This window comes from Mugil cephalus, chromosome 12, assembly GCF_022458985.1.
Source record: "Mugil cephalus isolate CIBA_MC_2020 chromosome 12, CIBA_Mcephalus_1.1, whole genome shotgun sequence".
In the NCBI taxonomy this organism is placed as follows: domain Eukaryota; kingdom Metazoa; phylum Chordata; class Actinopteri; order Mugiliformes; family Mugilidae; genus Mugil; species Mugil cephalus.
The window spans coordinates 24033607-24054736 of NC_061781.1; the positions used below are offsets into that span (position 1 = coordinate 24033607).

Below are 21130 nucleotides of genomic sequence, written 5' to 3' on the forward strand. Positions count from 1 at the left end.
AACAATACTGCTTTAACTTTTGTTTTAGTAATAGTAAGATAAAACTGTACGTCTAAGAACCAGAACAATCATATTCTTCAAACCCAAGGCAGTTGCATTTACTTGATTAATTTAATGTTGCACACAATAATATTATTATTGCTGTTGTTGTTAAACTGTATGGACTGAAGTTTGTGTTAATTGCTCTCTGAGGACAAAAAAGAGATGATGACCTTTATTATTGTGACAATTGCTTCATTTAGCTACTAGTTAAACAGGCAATTAAAGAAAGCATTCTGTGGTGCCAAGAGAATCTAATAATGATAACAGTTTGGCATGTTACATCAGTTTGATACATCTTTCTGATTGCTGAGGGAAAACGTAAGAGCATCCCATGAGTCCATCTCACTGTGGCCACTGGGTCATAATTAGGTGCTTGAGAAGTGGCTGCAGTGCGGCCATTCCCCCGATGCCTGGACTGTTTACGATGGTGCCAAACACACATGGGAGGACACGGTAGAGGACACTAATGACACTCATTACAGTGTCCTTACATCAGGCTGTAACTTTAGTTTTACGGTGAAATGTCACCAATCTTCCTCGAGGGGACATGCTGGCGTTATCTAAATAAGATGCATCATACTAACTGGAAGCTGTTTTCTTAGACTCCTCACTCTCTGTTACCTTTTTGACGACATTATGACCTCTCTGACCTCATCCTCCTACCTCTAACAGTAATATTACTTATAGTTGCTGTGGTTTAACTATCTGATTAAAATGTCTACAGCTCCTTCCAAAAACGACACATGTACAAATCTTCTTGACAACCATTTTCTGTGTGTGGTGTTTCATAAGAAAAAACTTATGTGCAAATAACTTGTGCAAAACTGCAAAAGTTCTGTCACGTTTACTGAACTTGAACACTATCCGAATCAACCTTAATTTAATCATTTAATAATTTGATTATTACTGAGAGGTGGATTGTGACTAAGGCTAAAAAAGGGTCACACCTTCCCAACAGTGACATGGTGGTGGCAGCATCATGCTATGGGGAAAAAGGAGACAGATCAGCACTGAGGAGAGGATGGAGGCTTTCAATACCAAGAAGTCTCTGACAGAAACCTGCTTCACAGAGAATTTAATGTAAAATGTTTCCTCCAGTATTCATTGTTTATTCCAGTATTTGGTTGTTACAAACCCTACTCATGTTAGTTTCAGGTGGGCTCCACCGACCAGGGTTCCGGATGAAAACCCCAACTTTCCACCAGTCATTTAGAACTGATGTAGCTACTTAGACCAGGAAACACTTGGTGGATTGAAGGGTCCAGGACGGAACATTAGAAATACACACTTACAAAGCCAGAAACACTCAATGAGAGTGAAATTGGTGGGGGAGACCGGTCTCCCAGCAGCCTAGGCCTCTACCAGCACAACTAAGGAATGGGTAAGGGTCACATGAGCCAACCCTAATGAGAATTGATTGATCAGACGAAATGTTTTAAGCCTAACCTTCATAGCTGAATCTGCCTTCTGCACCTTTGGTCATTAGGGCCTGAAATGTGAATGTGAAGAAGCAAATGGGGGACATTTAATCTCTCTTGCTAGTGTGTGTCAGAACGCTTACAGTTACATTACATCCTGATAATAAGGAATTCAATTAGGTCAGCCTACAAGTAACAAATCGTCAAATTGGTTATTCACCAAGTGAGGATGTTCCTAATATTTAGAATATTTGGCAGGTAAAGAAGGCAACCCTAGGGACTTTTTTGTGTGTAATTTAAAGGACGTGCACCGATCAGGAATAACATTATGACCGCCTTTCTAATATTGTGTAGGTCTCCCTTGTGCCGCCTCCAAAACAGTTGTGACTCATCAGAGAATGGGCATGGGCTTTCTGAGAAACACACAGCAGTTAACATGCTATACAGTAGTAGTACACGATTGCACGAGTAGTAATTGAGAAGAAATTAGAGGACAAGAGCTCGGCGCCATAGAGAAGAGAGTAGAGGACATGTGCTCAGTTAATCATTCCCCAACAGCCTAGGCCTATAGCAGCATAACTAATGGATGGGTCAGTCTAGCCCTAACTATAAGCTTTGTCAAAAAGGAAAATCTTAAGACCTGACCTTAAAAATAGAGACGGTGTCTGCCTCCCGAACCTAAACTGGGAACTGTTTCCAAAGGAGAGGAGCCCGATGGCTGAAGGCTCTACCTCCCATTCTACCTTTTAAACTCTAGGAACCACAAGTAGACCTGAACTTTGAGATCAAAGTGATGGGTTGAGGTCTTTAAGATATATGGAGCTAGGCCTTTCAGGGCCTTGTATGTAGGAAGGAGGATTTTAAATTCAATTCTAGATTTTAAAGGGAGACAATGAAGAAACGCTAAAGTTGGAGTAATATGATCTCAATTGCTAATTCCTGTCAATAGTCTTGCTGCAGCACTTTGAATGAAGTTTTAAAGAGCTATTTGGGCAACCACACAGTAATGAGTTACAATAATCCAGCCTGGAAGACACAAATGCATGAATTAATTTTTTAGCATCACCCCGAGACATTAGAGCTCAAGTTCAAGAACTTAAATGTTCTTCTTGCAAAAAGCTTTAAACCTTTGCCTTTGTCTTCCATATTGTAAACCACCACACCCCTAATTCAGATCTTGAACGTCTGACGTTGTTGACGGGAGAGACGGGGGTTTAAGGTGATCTACTGAGGGCGAAGGTGGCTCATAAAAACAGTCCACAGAGTTGAGCACCTCACTTTATAGTTGGGTTTTTGCGTTTGCTACTACAAACTCAGTTCACTTCGATTTCAGGTAACTTAATGGAAAATAAACAAAATGTATCTTATTTGATTCTTGAAGGGTATGTGGATATGAACAAGTACAGATATCTCTATTTTGTGATCATGTTTACAGCGTATGTTCTGATACTCTGCAGTAATTCTACTATTGTGTGGCTCATCGTGGTTCACAGAAGCCTCCATGAACCTATGTACATGTTCATTGCTGGTTTGTTAACAAACTCTGTTCTTTTCAGCACTCTTATCTATCCAAAGATTCTGATTGACATTTTATCTGAAAAACCAACCATGTTGTATTCAGTGTGTCTCTTTCAGTGGTTTGCATATTACTCTCTGGCTGGTGCCGAATTCTTCCTGTTGGCAGCGATGGCTTACGACAGATATGTGTCTATATGTAAACCTCTGCAATATGCAACTATCATGAGGAAGAAAAATGTCAATATTTTGCTGGTTTTAGCTTGGCTTCTGCCGACTTGTCAGGTTGGAGTACCAATCTCAATGAATGCTAACAAAAAACTCTGTAAATTTACTTTCAAAGGTATCTTATGTAACAGCACGGTTTACAAGCTTCACTGTGTGAGTTCAACATTTCTGAACATTTATGGTCTGATTGCTTTTGTGAACATTATCCTTCTCCCTCTGCTCTTCATACTTTTTACTTACATCAGGATATTTATAATAACCTACAGAAGCTGTAGAGAAGTGAGGAGAAAAGCTGCACAGACCTGCTTGCCTCACTTGATTGTTCTATTGAACTTTTCCTGTTTGAGTGCCTATGACGTCCTTCTTCTTCGGCTGGAAGTTGATTTCCCAACAATTGTTCGGTTTATAATGACATTACAAATTATTTTGTATCATCCTTTGTTTAATCCAGTTATATATGGATTAAAGATGAAGGCGATTTATCAACATCTCAGGAAGTTGTTCTTTCCAGGCACAATGGTGTAATGTATGTGTCGTAATAAAATGCCTCTGAGAGGTTTGTTTCTCAGAGTAAAACACCTTACTGAGATGTTTGCTGTAGTTTTTGTGTTGCAGGAGTGGACATGTATTGTCCGGTTGTCTTTATCTGGGTTTGTCTTGTCTCTGTCTCAAGCTCAGTGCCTTGTTAGCCAAAGTGCTAGTAGAGTCCCAGACTAACGTATGCTTAAATTCGTTAATGTGCTATTTTAAGGCAGGAAGTGCTTTGGTTAAAAGAAAACTCCTACTTGCAGAGTATGCATAATAACATATGTCTGTCGACTGTTTTGTCTTTTTTTCAACTCAAATTTCCAATGGAGAAACCAACATGTTGTTTCCATCTTTAGGGGTTGGTTCCACTACTTGTCACTATCAGATCAACTGCATAATTTGTGCATGCGAGACGTTAACTGTACTCGGACAAACTGCCTCAAATGCATGTATAGAGACATTCATGTTATATTTGTGCTGAAGGATGAGGTCTGGATATTCTGCAGATCCATGGTTTATTGTCGAACCACACATTTAACATATTTTTCACTCTCCTATTCTTTAACTATCAACCTGCATAACCCTGGTGCATAAAGAACGTATTGCCACCTTGGAGTCATTGCGTGCAACAACAACAGCTGATGATCACAATTCAGTCATTCTGCATTGCAGATGAGTTAAATGCGTTCAATTTTTTAAAATCAGATTAATCATGACAACGGATTCATCCATGTTAACGCGATATTTTTGGTAGCCCTAAAATAAATTCGTATGAAACTGAACCGGCCTTTTGAACGTCTCTTTGAAAGGAATGGATCCACAAGATCCGGCTCCCTTCAAAAGGCCATAAATCCCTTCAGTCCAATCTCACTGAGTATTAATGAGGCATCAAAGCTTTAGAAATTGCACATAACTTTGTGTTTTACAACTTCAGTTCCTAGTTTATTACTCCTGGTTTCTCCTAACTCTAACACTTAGGAGTTAATTTGTACGTTTTCTTGATTTAATAACCTGAAGCTTTGTGTTCGTCACATGAAACGAACTGTTGGTTGACGTTTTAATTAGATCCACCGAGGGTGGAATCGGACTGATAAAAACCATCCACAGAGCTGAACTCTCCAGTGTAGAGTTGGATTTGTCTGGATCAGTGGACCTAGTTCTCTTCAGGGTCAAGTAACGTTGAATACCAGTGCACCCAGTACAAGCTAATGGACAAACTCAATGACACATATTTGATTCTTGAAGGGTATGTGGACGTGAACAAGTACAGATATCTTTATTTTGTGATCATGTTTACAGCGTATGTTCTGATACTCTGCAGTAATTCTACTATTGTGTGGCTCATTGTGGTTCACAGAAACCTCCATGAACCTATGTACATGTTCATTGCAGGTTTGTTAACAAACTCTGTTCTTTTCAGCACTCTTATCTATCCAAAGATTCTGATTGACCTTTTGTCTGAACAACCAACCATGTTGTATTCAGTGTGTCTCTTTCAGTGGTTTGCATATTACTCTCTGGCTGGTGCCGAATTCTTCCTGTTGGCAGCGATGGCTTACGACAGATATGTGTCTATATGTAAACCTCTGCAATATGCAACTATCATGAGGAAGAAAAATGTCAATATTTTGCTGGTTTTAGCTTGGCTTCTGCCGACTTGTCAGATTGGAGCACCAATCTCAATGAATGTTAACAAAAAACTCTGTAAATTCACTTTCAAAGGTATCTTATGTAACAGCACGGTTTACAAGCTTCACTGTGTGAGTTCAACATTTCTGAACATTTATGGTTTAGTTGGTTTTGTGAACATTGTATTCGTCCCTTTGCTCTTCATACTTTTTACTTACATCAGGATATTTATAATAACCTACAGAAGCTGTAGAGAAGTGAGGAGAAAAGCTGCACAGACCTGCTTGCCTCACTTGATCGTTCTATTGAACTTTTCCTGTTTGACTGCCTATGACGTCCTTCTTCTTCGGCTGGACGTTGAATTCCCAACAATTGTTCGGTTTATAATGACACTACAAATGATTTTGTATCATCCTTTGTTTAATCCAGTTATATACGGATTAAAGATTAAGGCAATTTATAAGCATCTCAGGAAGTTGTTCTTTCCAGGCACAATGGTGTAATTTATGTGTCGTAATAAGAATAGACTGGGTGTGAGGGGTTTGTTTCTCAGAGTAAAACATTAACAGCTTGATCTGAGGACCACTTACTGAGATGTTTGCTGTAGTTTTTGTGTGTATTTCTATTCTAACCTGACCTATTCCTTTTCAAATCACTTTTTAATTCTCTGAAATAAAGTACACTATGTGCAATGGTCATTTCTCTATTTGTATTATTAAAGTGCATACCTGTAGGGCAAATCACTGTTGTGTGTATTAATCAAGTACAATACAGACACTTGATTTTAAGGAGTATTTAATGATTCATTCTTATGTAGTTTCTACTCTATATTTATGAGACAGCTGTAGGTATGTTACAGTAGATAAAATGTTGTGGTATAGGGTATAGTGGTGAGCATTGCAGTGGACCTGGTTTCAAGGCCACAAGGAAGTCAGAAAACAAGATGGCCACCTCCACCAAAGCACTTGCCTTGTCTGAATATAACTTGGTGTGTTCAATATTTACATTGTAGAGTGCAAAGTGAAAGTAAAGTTGTTGTTTTTTTTATTTTATTTCTATTTCGTCTCTTGATATTAACTTGTATTATAACTATGATGTTAAACTAAATTTAGGTTCCAAAAATTTTAAATCGTACAGATAACTTGAACTAACTTATGAGGTTTTTACTATAATTATTTGCACTGTATCTACAAGACCACACGAGGCAGAAGTTCATAAAAATATTCAAAAGTTTAATTAGAAATACACTATTAATAACAGTTTGCCACGAAAGTGTTTTTTCACACTGTTTTGGTTTTACCAGGCTATTGTTATTAGCTGTTGACCTGGGCTTGTAGTTTCCATATAATACTAAAAACCTTCAGTTACACTGTAAAAGCATTTCAACATATGTATGTGAAAAAATACTGTCTGTACGACAAAAACTTATCAGAAGTGCTACTGAACAGAATATTACAGGAGCTTACTGTTTACACACGTGGCGGCCATCTTGGAAACTCAACTCAGGTCTCGGGTTCTACTTGGAACTCAGAAAATCCAACTTCTGGAATGCACCATGTGATCTACATCTATCAACCTCATCTTGCAAGGCAGCTTGTTACTTGTGAAATCCGTAGGGTCACTTGACAATCCTTCATGTTCTCTTGGCTGAGCAACTAGCTTCCTGGGGCCATGTTTGACAAGGTGCTTGAAGATGGAGTAAAGACAAAAAAAAATAAAGGCAGAGAGGATGAATGAATGTAAGGAGGAATTGGGTAAGGGTAGTGAAGAGGGATGAATGGTGAAGGAGTTGGGTGAAGAGAACACGTAACCAGGTAGAAATCAAGCTTGATGGTGTTTAGAGGGGTGTTTGAGCTGAGGCGTGGCCCTGATACAGAACCTTTAGTGCGGTTTATACCTCTGCCTTAACCTACGCACATAGTCTACACCTGGTGTGAGCCACTTACACTTGTGCACCTGTGAGTCTGGCTCGCTCTGTAATAACTCCTCCCAAACACTAGTCGGTGCTGTGCCATTTTTGCCAGTTGGGCTAATTTTTGTTTCTACTTCCTGCAAGTCCTAGTGTCACAGTCCCCCCTTTAAGCATGGAAATGTAGAAGCACATTCTTGATTACACTCCTGCTCAGTGAGTAATAAAGATATGTGGATATAAAGGGAGATATAACTGTGGTGCCGTGTCAGTGACATTGTTGCTGAATGTCTGCATATATGACTCAGGGATGGGCGAAGCAAATGGGTATGATTGGTCATTGAGCCAGAGGAATGCCAAAAAAGTTGAAGCCAGCTCAGCTTTTGTGTTGCACATCTTGTCTGACATTTAATGCTTCATATCGCAGATTTCCATTGAAATCTTGTGTAGTTTGTAGCTGTCTCACTGCTGGTGTGAATCCATCATTAGTAAACTAGTTAACCTACATGGATTGCTGAACATTTCAAGTTTAGCTTTTAAAGCTCTTTGGTCCACTGGCACTTTCCTACTTTGACAAATGGTTTGTTGATCTGCTGTCTGTAATGGCCCATGCTTCAACCAATCGCCAGTAATCACAAGTTATTTTTGACTTCGATATAACACTCCTTGATGGGATTTAGGAAGAAAGAAAACTAATTTATTGTGTTGACATTTTCATTTGAAATTTCAGACACAGACCATATTCATTTCAATAACAATGTTCATCTCGTAACATCTTCTGGACAGGTTAGACTCATTTTTTGAAGTTAAGACACAGTGACATTAGCGAAAAAAAAAGAAGTTTGCAAACAGAGAACTGAGGCACTCGTGATGATGCTACTTAAAATGCCTTCGTCAGGGCAAGGATGAATGTTTGTCAGACAGGTCAGTTCATTGTTAAATTGGTAATTACAGACAGCTGCTCAGTATGAGCAGGTAGGCGGTCACATGACCTGATCAGCAGGACCTGCCTGTGACAAAACAAAGGGTGAGAGATTCTGTACAACAGAAGAAGAATCAGCATTACACAATTAAGCATTACACAGTTAATTCAACAAATAATCAAAAAGTAATATATATATATATATATATATATATATGAATGTTGAGCTTAACAAGAGACTGAGGAACCATTATCACAGATCAGTTTTAAAAAGACAACAAAACATACCGGTAGTACTGGAGTACATTCACAAAAAGGGAGAAAGATCAAGTTCTCCATTCAACAATGGGTAGCCTTTAATGTATGTATCCAGAATGACTCTCTCTTGATTGAGTTTTAAATACGTTCTGTGCCTGATATCTTTAAAGAGTCACAACTACCATGACTTACATCTTTATAATGGACAGCCATGGGGTACTGTGGGTTACCAGTTCTAATTGTATGCTTATGCTCTGCCAATCTTGCCTTCAATTTTTGCTTTGTTCTCCCAACGTAGAAACGTACACATGAGCATTCAAGTCTGTAAACAAGATAAGGGGTATTGCAATAAATAAATGTATTTATGTCAAACTTACGACCAGATGTCACATCAATAACGTAGATGGCATTTACCATATCACTGCAGTGATTGTAATGTCCACATCTGTGATTACCTTTTATGGTGGAAAGCCAGGTTTTCTGTGATACAGGAAGGAGATAACTCCAAACAAGTTTGTCTTTCAAGGTAGGAGCTCTTCTCAAGCTAATGGTTGGAAAATCTGGAAGAGCTTCTCTAAGAGCAATATCACTTTCCAAAATGTCCCAATTCCTATGACAATTTGTTTAATTGCATTTGCATGGTCGCTATATTGTGTCGCAAATTATACCTGATCAGAAAATTTGTAGTTCTTTCTGTTTAGGGGCCAGCAGTTGTTCTCTAGGGAGACATTTTGCTTTGTTGTAAGCTCTGAATATAGTTTTATGTTGATATCCTCTTACCCTAAAGAGTTTGATGAATAAGCTCAAAGTCAACAACACTAAGACGAAGAAAAACCTTTTTAAGAGTTAAAAACACATTCTGCAACTTAGGAACACGTGTCACACAACACTACAATGCCAGTGAAGTTTGTATTTAATGTGTTTTACTCATAGAAACAAATCCTTACATTAAATATCTGCCAAGGACCACACATCAGCTCCTCACATCTCTTTAATATTATAATGAAAGAAAGGATTGTCAGTGACAAAATTAGTTCACTTTTCGCCGACAAAACAACTTTCTGAGGTGTTTAGAGATTTCCTTCATTTTCAGTCCGTATACAATTGGGTTGCAGAGAGAATTTAAAGTCACGATTTGCAGTGTCATTATAAAACGTGCAGTTTTTGGAAAATCTGATTCCAGTCTAATTATAACCATATCAAAAGTAAACAAACAGGAGTGGTTGATTAGAACCAGCAGGTGAGGTAAACAGGTCTGTGCAGCCTTCTTCCTGACTTCTCTACAACTCTGATGAGCTATAACAAGTATTCTTGTGTATGTGAAAATGATAAAGAGCAGAGGAAAGAGTGCAACATTAAACATAACAATTAATCCATATATAGATAGCGCTCTGGAACTCACACAGTGAAGAAAGTTCACTAAATTGTTACAAAAAATACCGTTCAAACTAAATTTACAGAGCTTTGTGTTTGCATTACCTATAACTGGCACCGAAACCTGACAAGCAGGTAGAAGCCAGGCAAAAAACAGAAATGTTGTTACTGTTGTCTTTTTCATGATCATTGAATATTGCAGAGGTTTACATATAGACACATATCTGTCATAGGACATGGCTGCCAACAGTAAGAATTCAGAACTACTAAAAGCGTAAAATAAAAAGACCTGAAAGAGACAAGCTTGATAAGTTATGACCTGTTTCTTAGATAGGAAGTCAATCAGGAGCTTTGGGTAGATCGCAGTGCTGAGAAAAACAGAGTTCATCAACAGAGCAGCAATGAAAACGTACATCGGCTCATGGAGGTTTTTGTGAATCACGATGAGAGACACAATAGTGACATTGGTGCAGAGTATCACAGCGTATGCTGCAGACATGATCACAAAATAAAGATATCTGTATTTGTCCACTTCTACATGACCAGCAAGAGTTATATATGTCACATTCCTGTCAGGATTCATGGAGACAATAAAATATTAGACATTGATTAATAAAACAGCAGAATGGAACAAGCAGCACTCGGACATAAGCTGAAGAAAGAAGTCTTACTATGGACCTTTACTGACACATGCAGTTGGTGTGTGTTCGTCTCAAAGTAAGTGAACTGTTTGAGCTGAACCAAGTATTTAATGACACTTGTCCTCCCTCCATGGATCTCATTAAGTCCTCCACGAAGTGTTATTGTCATGTTTACAACTTTTCCAATCTCTAGTAGACCTCATCACTCTTGGCAGGGGTGTTACCTGAGAGACCCTCTGGTAGCTAAGCCTGGTCTGGTCTAGGTGGGCACTACATGTCTAAGTAAAATCCACATGAATGAATTTCAGATTCAAAAGTTTGCCAGCCGAACATTGATTTGTCCCAAGGTGGTCAGTGTTATGTGCTTCATTATGATTTAATGTTGCGGCTGATCAGTGTATGATTTTATAACCAGTCATATGTCATCATAACCACATGAATCGTTTCTTAATCCACATCTTTATCAACATACTGATTTCCACATTCCAGTGGTCGTTCCTGTGGCACTGCTGTTTGCTTGCAGACTGTTTTAGTTTAAAATCACAAAAACCTTGTTGTATAAGCGGTGAACTCTTGTTTTTTTAGTCTACCCAACCACTGCTCGTCTTGTCACGTGTTTAGTTACTCCTCTGCCTCCTTTAGTGGTAATGGTACTTGTAATAAACATAGTTAATTTATAGTTTTTGAGGCGAGGCTTTCTGAATTGGAAGCATGGCTACACACCACGGAAAAACCAGTAGCTTGGCAGGTCCTGTTGCTGGCGTGGGCCGACCAAGTGCAGTTCCTGTTAACGTAGCTCCTGCTAGCTGCCCCCCTGCAGCTCCCGAGCAGCTGGGAAACCAGGGCGGCTGGGTGACAATACGAAGGAAGAATAGTCTTACCCGGCCCACGGAGCAGCACCAACCCCTTCACATTTCAAACCAATTTTCCCCACTCAGCAACACACACCATCCAACCTTTGTTGCTGGGTGTTGGTGCATCCACTGTCTCCTGGATCATTGACTACCTGACAGACAGGCCACAGTTTGAGCGTCCTGTCTGATGTGGTGGTGAATGGTGTGGGAGTGGGGTTTCAGCATAACTCTGAGTCATGTCACATACAGAAATTTTCTGATGACTCTGCAGTTGTGGGGTGTATAAGAGGTGGACGAGATGAGGAGGAGTATCAAGGACTGGTGGACAGATTTTGGGGGTGGGCTAGAAGGAATCACCTGTTGTTTAACATGGACAAGATCAAAGAGATGGTGATTGACTCCAGGAGGAAGGCAGATCCTCAGCCACTCAGCATCCTTGGTAGGGATGTGGAGGTGGTGGAGGAGTACAAATACCTGGGAGTGACCATCGACAACAGACTGAACTGGAGGACCAAAAGTACAGCTGTGTACAAGAAGGCCTGCAGCAGACTCTACTTTCTGAGGAGGCTGAGGTCCTTCAATGGCTCTGTGGCGCAATGGTTGCGTGTTCAAATCATGTCAGGGTCAATGCTTTGCTTTCTTTTAAATTTCCCCAATGGCGATCAATAAAGTACTATCTTATATTATCGTATCTTATGTGTGTAGTAAGATACTGGAGATCTTATACCAGGCTGTTGTGGCCAGCACACTTTTCTCTGCTGTGGTCTGCTGGGAGAACAGCATTGCAGCCAGTGACACCAACAGACTGAATAAACTGATCAGGAAGGCTGGCTCTGTCATTGACTGCACACTGGTGAACATTGATCCTTCGATACCAAAGCAAGCTATGGAGTTCCTCAGGGTTCTGTGCTAGGACCAGTATAATTCACATTATACTTGCTTCCCTTAGGCAATATTATTAGAAAGCACGGAATAAACTTCCATTGCTATGCAGATGATACCCAACTTTATTTATCCATGAAACCAGATGAAACTAATCAGCTGGTTAAACACCAAGCATGGCTTGAAGGCATAAATACTTGAATGACCTGTGATTTTCTACTTTTAAAGTCAGACAGAAGACAATGTATTTGGCTCTAAACATGGCAGAGATCCATTATCTAATCACCTGATTTCTTTGGAAAGCATTACTAAGGCCTCCAGTACTGCTGTGAAAAACCTTGGTGTTATATTTGTTATTTGTGTTATATATTGCTGGGGTTGTGGGGCTGTCATCGGGCACCTTGAACAGGTCACCAGGAACACAGAGACAAACAACCATTCACACTCACACCTAGACCTAGGGTCAATTTAGGGTCACCCCTAATTGGTCACCAGTTGGCCTAACAAGCATGTCTTTGGAGGTGTGAGGAAATCGTAGTACCTGGAGAAATCCCACACAGAAAAACTCCACCCAGAAAGTCCAAGCTAAATGGGTTTGGGTTTAGGAGGTTGAATCCAAACTCTCCATGTTTAGACTAAAGAAATTCTTTTTTAACAAAGCTTATAGTTAGGGCTGAACTTAACCATGCCTTAGTTATGCTGCTTTAGGCCTAGGCTGCTGGGGGACAATTCATTAGGGGCATGTCCTCTACTTTCTCTTCTCTGGCACCAAGCTCCTGTCCTCTAATCTCTTAGAATTTATTTTCTATTACTAACCACTGTGTCTCCCTCTTGGAAAACCAAGGTTCTTTCTCTTGAGACGATTTATATTGTTATTGATGCTATATAAACTAAATTAAATGTGTTACACAAGACTCCTTGGTGTGATTTAGGGCAAATGAAAACATGGCAGATGGTGCAGAAAACTAATTTATTGTGTTGACATATTCATTTGCAAGTTCAGACATATAGATGCTCACCACTAGTTCATTATTCATTTCAATAACAATGTTCATTTAATAACTTGTGGAGACTAGATCCAGTTTTTGAAACCCAAAGTTCAGACACTGTGACATTAGCAAAGAAAGGAGACAAAGCTCTGTGACTGATGAATAAACTCAGCACTAGGAGAAAGAAAAAAAACTGCTGCAACTTATGAACATGTGTCACTACACTACAAAGTCAGTGAAGTTTCCCTTTAATGTATATTACTCATAGAAATTAATCTCTATATTAAATATCTGCCAAGGACCACACATCTACTCCTCACATTTCTTCACTATTGTAATGGAAGAAGAAAAAATTAGTTCACTTTTCGCCGACAAAACAACCTTCTGAGGTGTTTAGAGATTTCCTTCATTTTCAGTCCATATACGATTGGGTTGCAGAGAGAATTTAAAGTCACGATTTGCAGTGTCATTATAAAACGTGCAGTTTTTGGAAAATCTGATTCCAGTCTAATTATAATCATATCAAAACTTATCAAACAGGAGTGGTTGATTAGAACCAGCAGGTGAGGTAAACAGGTCTGTGCAGCCTTCTTCCTGACTTCTCTACAACTCTGATGAGCTATAACAAGTATTCTTGTGTATGTAAAAATGATAAAGAGCAGAGGAAAGAGTGCAACATTAAACATAACAATTAATCCATATATAGATAGCGCTCTGGAGCTTGTACAGTGAAGATAGTTCACTAAATTGTTACAAAAAATACCTTTCAAACTAAATCTACAGAGCTTTGTGTTTGCAATACCTATAACTGGCACCGAAACCTGACAAGCAGGTAGAAGCCAGGCAAAAACCAGAAGTACTGTTACTGTTGTTTTTCTCATAATAGCTGAATATTGCAGAGGTTTACATATAGACACATATCTGTCATAGGACATGGCTGCCAACAGTAAGAATTCAGAACTACTAAAAGCGTAAAATAAAAAGACCTGAAAGAGACAAGCTTGATAAGTTATGACCTGTTTCTTAGATAGGAAGTCAATCAGGAGCTTTGGGTAGTGCTGAGAAAAACAGAGTTCATCAACAGAGCAGCAATGAAAACGTACATCGGCTCATGGAGGTTTTTGTGAATCACGATGAGAGACACAATAGTGACATTGGTGCAGAGTATCACAGCGTATGCTGCAGACATGATCACAAAATAAAGATATCTGTATTTGTCCACTTCTACATGACCAGCAAGAGTTATATGTGTCACATTCCTGTCAGGATTCATGGAGACAATAAAATATTAGACATTGATTAATAAAACACCAGAATGGAACAAGCAGCACATGAACATAAGCTGAAGGAAGAAGTCTTACTATAGACTGCTCTGTGGCTGTCTCAGTTTTTTACAGACACATGCACTTGGGGCATATTTGTTGCACCAAGAAAGAAATTGAACTTTTTATAGTTGAACCAAATACTTAGTCTGACTTGTGCTCCCTCCATGGATCTCATTAACTCCTCCATGTAGAGCTGTTATCATGTTTACGACTTTTCGAAGCTCTGGAGGCCTCTGGTAAACCTCATTTACACAGGTGTACATTCTAAACTTCATCAATCAAGGTTGACAGCACCATTTTCTAAAAAAAATAAATAAATAAACAATTTGAAATGCTGAAGGGTTTAATATATTACACATTGCCGTGGTGTTGATAACAGAAGTAATCCAAAAGGCGTTGAATAAGGCAATGGACTTTTTATGACAGTTGCCTTATTCAACACCTTTTGGATTACCATTAGCTGGATGACTGAGAACCTTCACAGACAACAGAAGTAATGCTGAAAACGTCAATAGGTGTTGTGTGCTTCATGAAATGTGTGCACTGGTCTCCCCTCTCCATATCTGCTCTGAGCACTTATTTTGGGAGACAAATGCAAATGCATTAAAACATTTACAACATTTGCAAATGTTCACACAGAGATTCCAGAAGATCAGAAAAGGTCTGTTAACTGACTGACTGCGGTATTCTTGACTTTCTGTCATGATTTCTGAGTTTCGCTGTTGAATTTTTCCGTTTCAACTCTGAAGATGTCTTTGAACACAGTTTGGGTTTGGGAGGCAGACACCTTCTCTACTTTTAAGGTTAGGCTTAAGACTTTCCTTTCTGATAACGGTTATACTTAGAGCTGGACTGAACCATCCCTCAGTTATGCTGCAGTAACCAGCTCATCATGAAATGGCTCAGTGGTCCACCTACACCTAAAGGACAAAGGACACTCCTTTGAAGACAACAATGTCAAAACTCTTAGCCAGAGAAGACAGATGGTTGGGAGCCATCTATGTCAGATTGGGAAAAAACGTCTCTTAATGGAGAAGATAAACCGAGATATAATCTGCCATCAAATTAAAATACAGTCTTTACGTCTGTCCTCAAGAAGATTCTACCCCATTTACACACACACACAAATACAGGTAAGTATCCAGTCATTAATGGGATGTTGCACCAGTTTCTGGTTCTTACAGAAACAAGTCAAGCAAATTTTGAGTTTCCTATTTAGACCTCAACTTCCCATCAGTCTCTTAGAACTGAAAAAGGTACTTGGATTAGTGGTGAGATGTCCTCTCAAAACTCTACAAGGACCCATGAGCTCAAGGTTCTTTCCTGTTCTTCCTTACCGACTGAGGCCGAATGTGGAGCAAAGTGAATCATTTACATGGAGCCATTCCTCAGATTCGCCTTGAATCTGTCTCTAAAAGTATCTAGTGTAAACCCAACATAATGAATCTTTAGCTTTGTAAGATGTGCTTATGCACCTTTTTTTTAATCTCAGTTAAGAGTCAGAGAAACAAAGTCAGAATGGGTTTTAATCTACAAATGTTACGTTTAGAACACAAAATCAAAAGTAATAACTTTACTTAGCAACCAGCGAGCCTTGACCAAGCCTAGTAGCCTAACCCGCTATGCATGCACAACCAAAATGATCCATTTACCCCATTCATTTTATTTAAAGTTGTTTATTTAAGTTACAGTTTGCACATTTGATATTCAAAGAATAACTAAAAGGGATCTCTTTTTTTTTGGCCACGACATACCTGTGGTGGTGTGGGGGTGAGGGGGTTGAGAGTTAAGGGGGGCACGGCCCTCGAATGGCTCATCGTAGTCCGGCACTGTTCACTAACATGCTTTCTTTTTTCTTGAAGAACATTTATCACTTAACTTTGACTAAAAGTTTATTTTCATGAGATGGTTAAGTTACAACATAAATGAGTAATGACACTAGAGAAACAAATGAAGGTGAAGAAAACACTGGAGTGATGCAGGCAATTTACATTTGAGATCTGAGTCACTCATCTCCCTGTCTTCCACTGATGCTGCCTTCGGCTTCACTCAGCCTGCCAGCCACGTCAACCTCATCAGTCAACTCGGCTCACATCCGCCAAACTCTCTAAAGCTGCCTTTCCCTCCTGGTTCCTGTTTGACTGATCACTGTTTTCCTACCTGTGGGTTTTGTCTGCCTGGATAAACAGCTGTTGTCATAAAAGTCACTCCTGTCACTCATGGCAGACAATAAAGTTAATCTATCGATCTGTAAGTCATGAAATGGATATGAGAAGCTCCTTAAACAGTTTAAAGAGACAAAAATGTATCTAACGTAATCTAATCTCCTAGGAGACTTCGATATAGTCACAAATATTGGTACTTATAAGTGAGTCATTCATTAATAATCACAGTGAAATGTAATCATACATTCAGACTGAAATGCATTATTTGCAGGACAGAGACACATAATCTTTACTCTAAACACTGAATGTTTCTAACAGAACACAGCTTTTGTCATTGTAGAGAAATATTAGTTCACTTTATCTTGACTAAACAGTCTCTTAAGATGTTTAGATATTTCTGTCATTTTTAGTCCATAGATGATTGGATTGATGAGCGGATGATATAAAATCAGCTGTAAAGTCAGGATGAAATGCACGTTTTTTGGGATTTCTGATTCCACTCTGACTATAATTACATTAAATGTTGTAAAAATGGAATAGTTCATTAGAACCAACAGGTGAGGTAAACAGGTCCGAGCTGCCTTTGTCCTCACTTCTCTACTGCTTCGATTTGTTATTATGAATATTTTAGCATATGTAAAAAGTATAAAGACAGTAGGCACAACTACAACTGTTACAAAAATGCATAAACCATAAATAGTTATGGAATCCGACCACACGCAGAAAAGTTTGTAAACTGAATTATTACAAAAAATGACATTCAAAGTAAAAGTGCAGAGCTTTTCATTTGCGCTCATTGTTGTGGTTGCAAGAAGCTGACAGGCAGGTAGAAGCCAAGCTACAGCCAACAAGAGTCTGACAGTCCTCTTTCTCATAATAGCTGGATATTGCAGAGGTTTACATATGGACACATATCGGTCATAGGCCATGGCTGCAAGCAGTAAGAACTCTGAACCGTTTAAAGCGTAAAACATAAAATACTGAATAAGACAGCCTTCATAAGATATAATCTGTTGTTCAGATAAAAAGTCGATGAGAAGTTTCGGATAGATCACTGTGCTGAATATAACAGAGTTCAGTAACAAAGCTGCGATGAAAATGTACATAGGCTCATGGAGGTTTTGATGAATCCAGATCAAGTACACAATAGTACAATTACTCCAGATTATTAGAATATAAACAATTAAAACAACCATAAAACAAAGGTATCTGTACTTCTGAACTTCCACATGCCCTTCAAGAGTGATATACGTTAAATTGAATTCCCCGTCCATTCAAAAAGCCCACTATTAGATAATGACTATAAAAGCAGGCAGATGTACATTATAACAGGGATATATGGAAAAACTTTGAACACTACAATAACATTCTTCCTGTATTCCATTCTTTTATGAATTCAGTTACCTGACCTTGAGACATGCTCATGATCTCCAAAACCCAGATGGAGCCCTGTCTGAACCTGTGAAATGTTTTTATCAGGATGCTTCACCCTCCACGGAGCTCATTAAACTTTCCACCAACAGCAATCAACATGGAAACAACTATTTTTTTTTTTAATTTTTTTACCTCATCAAATCCATTATACCTTTCCATTTTCTAGGTAGTTTGCTTTGCAGCGGTTTCCTTTGGTTTCTCACAACTTAAGTTCTCTATGTTGGAGACCCAGAGGTCACAAGATTCATTTCACGACATCTTGATATTAGAAAAAAATTTGCAGTCCAGCATACTTGTCTACACCTCCATGATAAAGCACACAAATACATATAGTTGGACATCAAGTCTAACTTGATGTGCATGCATGATGCCTTGCAATTTTTGAGTTGACAATCTCAGTGTGATGTACTGTTGTGACTGAACCAAACGAAGGCGGCCTGATACGGCACTGTACCATTCAAAGGCTCAGCATCAGTCTTGGTGACAAGCACACAAATACTGGACTGTTGTGCCGCTAGTTCTTCAGTACCAGGTTCCTTGGACTTCTGGACGAGATGTTACGATCCCTTGTGCCATGATCTGAGGCAAAACTCCTTTAGAAACCCAGTCCAACTGGAGAACTGACTAGCAGACCAGTGGTCAGCTATTAACTAGCCTAGCTACCAGCAGTAGGTAAGAAATGATGGAAATGTGACCACACTCCAACCAAACATTTCTCCCTTCTGCCTGTATCAGAAATAAGATACAACCAGACACTAGCTACATAGCCTAGTCAAAGCAGGAGGTAATGAGAGGTGGTGGGACATGTGACTACCCTTCAACCAACACTGCTCCCTTCTGCTAGGATCGGAAATAAAACACTATCAGACACCAGCTAATAAGCCTAGCCATGGAAGTAAATCATTAGAGAACACCAGCTAAATTGTCTTTGGTGAAAGTGAAGCATATAGGTCTTGTCTTAGGGTTAGGGTTAGGCTTAGGGTTAGGGTTAAAGAGTTCATCATCTAAAATGACAGAAGTTATCATTAGTAATGAAGTAAGCAATCTTTATTAAAGATGACACATCATCCAACATTTAAAGTTTTCTAAGGTTCAGTGACATCACAACATTAGTTCACTTTATCCTGACTAAACAGTCTAAAACATGTAACACTTTGACTTGCTCATTGTAAAAGTAGCTCGCAGGCCTTAAAGTGTAGTCACACGCACTGCTAGTTCAGTAAAATTGTAGATGCTAGATCATGAAGTACTTAATAAGCCTAACTTACGAAATTAGGTATATGTAACTAAGCAAAATGCAACCTTGAGCATAAAACATTTATTTGCAGAAAAATTTTGAAACGAGTGAAAGATATCAGTCATCTTAACATAGTTGAAGCTGACAGTGATCTTTACTGTGTGTTGGCTATCACAACATATCATCAACATCAACATTAAGTCAAGTTTAGTCACATGACATGTTATTTGTTGCTACAGGAAAATATTAGTTCATGTTATCTTGACACAACAGCTTCTTAAGGTGTTTAGAGATTTCCTTCATTTTTAGTCCATATATGATCGGATTAACGAGAGGGTGATACAACACCATTTGTAAAACCATTATTAAACGTGCAGTCTTTGTGATATTCGATTCTACCCTGACTATGATAACATCGAATGTACTGTAAAAGGAAAGGTTGATCAAAACCAGAAGGTGAGGTAAACAGGTCTCTGCAGCTTTTTTCCTGACTTCCCTGGAACATTGATAGGTAATCAAGAAAATTTTACTGTATGTGAAAAGTATGAAAAGTATGGGCATCACTATAACATTTAGAAAAACATACAGCCCATATATAGTTATTACTCTTGACCACACACAGTGAAGTTTGTAAATTGAATTATTGCAAAAAACAACGTTCAGGGTAAAGCTGCAGAGCTGCGTACTTGCACTTATTGCTGCTAGTGGCACGAGCTGAAAGGCAGGTAGAAGCCAAGCTGAAGCCAGCAAGATATTAACAGTGCTTTTTCTCATAATAGCTGGATATTGGAGAGGTTTACATATTGACACATATCGGTCATAGGACATGGCTGCTAACAGTAAGAATTCGGAACCATTAAAAGTGTAAAACATAAAATACTGAATAAGACAGCCTTCATAAGATGTGATCTGTTGTTCAGACAGAAGGTCAGTCAGAAGCTTTGGGTAGATGTTAGTGCTGAAAAGAATAGAGTTAAGTAGCAAAGCTGCGATGAAAATGTACATAGGCTCATGGAGATTTTGGTGCTTCCAGATTAAGTACACAATAGTAGAATTACTACAGATTATTAGAATATAAACAATAAAAACAATCATAAAATACAGGTACCTATATTTCTGAACTTCCACATGTCCATCAAGAGTTATATATGTTGAATAGTTCTCTTTATCCATTTAAAAAGTCAAATAGTAAATGTTGATAGTTACAACTCTGAAGTAATATTACAGATATATCCAAATAAAAACCGAGAGGAGAGATTTTACTTTGAACAGAGCAATAACCTCTCTTGTATTCAGTTAAGTCACTTATTTATTAACAGTTACCTGACCTTGGAAGTTGGTATGCACTCATCTCTGAAACCCAGAAAGATAACAGTCTGAGCCAGTGGAATGTTTTTATGCTTCATCCTCCATGGATCTCATTAAATCTTCCACCAACAGTCACTAACATGGGACCAACTGTTGACTACTGATGGAACAATTAATGATAAAGTGCGTCCATGTCAAATGAGTATGAAGCGCATGGGCAGGATTACAACATTTAGAAAAATGCACACAGTGTATATGTTCTTGTGCTCTCGACCATGCACAGCCATGTTCGTAGATTCCAGTGCAGGACCACTCGCATGGCGAACAGTTTCTATCCGTCTCCTGAACAAGAACAATGCCGGGGGCCCCCTATGAACACACTAACCCCAACACCACTGTAGATGTTCCATTGTTGTTACGCTGAACATATTCCTTTATATTTGAATGTGTATATATTTACGAGTTTATTTTC

The 21130-nt window shown here is 38.9% G+C and overlaps 5 protein-coding genes and 1 pseudogene across 5 annotated transcripts; 2 read left to right on the forward strand and 4 right to left on the reverse strand.

Annotated features, from left to right (window-relative positions):
- The first annotated feature begins 2801 nt into the window (after positions 1-2801).
- LOC125017158 (olfactory receptor 10K1-like) lies at positions 2802-3728 on the forward strand. The gene has a single exon (XM_047600015.1). The coding sequence runs from the start codon at positions 2802-2804 to the stop codon at positions 3726-3728; it is 927 nt and encodes a 308-aa protein (XP_047455971.1).
- A 1211-nt stretch (positions 3729-4939) lies between these two features.
- On the forward strand, positions 4940-5863 carry LOC125017161 (olfactory receptor 11A1-like). The gene has a single exon (XM_047600019.1). The coding sequence runs from the start codon at positions 4940-4942 to the stop codon at positions 5861-5863; it is 924 nt and encodes a 307-aa protein (XP_047455975.1).
- A 3616-nt stretch (positions 5864-9479) lies between these two features.
- Positions 9480-10406, reverse strand: LOC125017897 (olfactory receptor 10K1-like). Its single transcript, XM_047601430.1, has one exon. The coding sequence runs from the start codon at positions 10404-10406 to the stop codon at positions 9480-9482; it is 927 nt and encodes a 308-aa protein (XP_047457386.1).
- Positions 10407-13542: 3136 nt separating this feature from the next.
- On the reverse strand, positions 13543-14462 carry LOC125017933 (annotated as a pseudogene).
- A 2564-nt stretch (positions 14463-17026) lies between these two features.
- LOC125017163 (olfactory receptor 2AT4-like) lies at positions 17027-17974 on the reverse strand. The gene has a single exon (XM_047600023.1). The coding sequence runs from the start codon at positions 17951-17953 to the stop codon at positions 17027-17029; it is 927 nt and encodes a 308-aa protein (XP_047455979.1). The 5' UTR covers positions 17954-17974.
- A 1622-nt stretch (positions 17975-19596) lies between these two features.
- LOC125017812 (olfactory receptor 2T27-like) lies at positions 19597-20523 on the reverse strand. Its single transcript, XM_047601323.1, has one exon. The coding sequence runs from the start codon at positions 20521-20523 to the stop codon at positions 19597-19599; it is 927 nt and encodes a 308-aa protein (XP_047457279.1).
- Between the last annotated feature and the right edge of the window lie 607 nt (positions 20524-21130).

Bases quoted from the DNA above. Each gene is read 5' to 3' on its own strand.
- LOC125017812 (XM_047601323.1), bottom strand. From the start codon at position 20,523: ATGGATAAAGAGAACTATTCAACATATATAACTCTTGATGGACATGTG.
- LOC125017158 (XM_047600015.1), top strand. From the start codon at position 2,802: ATGGAAAATAAACAAAATGTATCTTATTTGATTCTTGAAGGGTATGTG.
- LOC125017897 (XM_047601430.1), bottom strand. From the start codon at position 10,406: ATGAATCCTGACAGGAATGTGACATATATAACTCTTGCTGGTCATGTA.
- LOC125017161 (XM_047600019.1), top strand. From the start codon at position 4,940: ATGGACAAACTCAATGACACATATTTGATTCTTGAAGGGTATGTGGAC.
- LOC125017163 (XM_047600023.1), bottom strand. From the start codon at position 17,953: ATGGACGGGGAATTCAATTTAACGTATATCACTCTTGAAGGGCATGTG.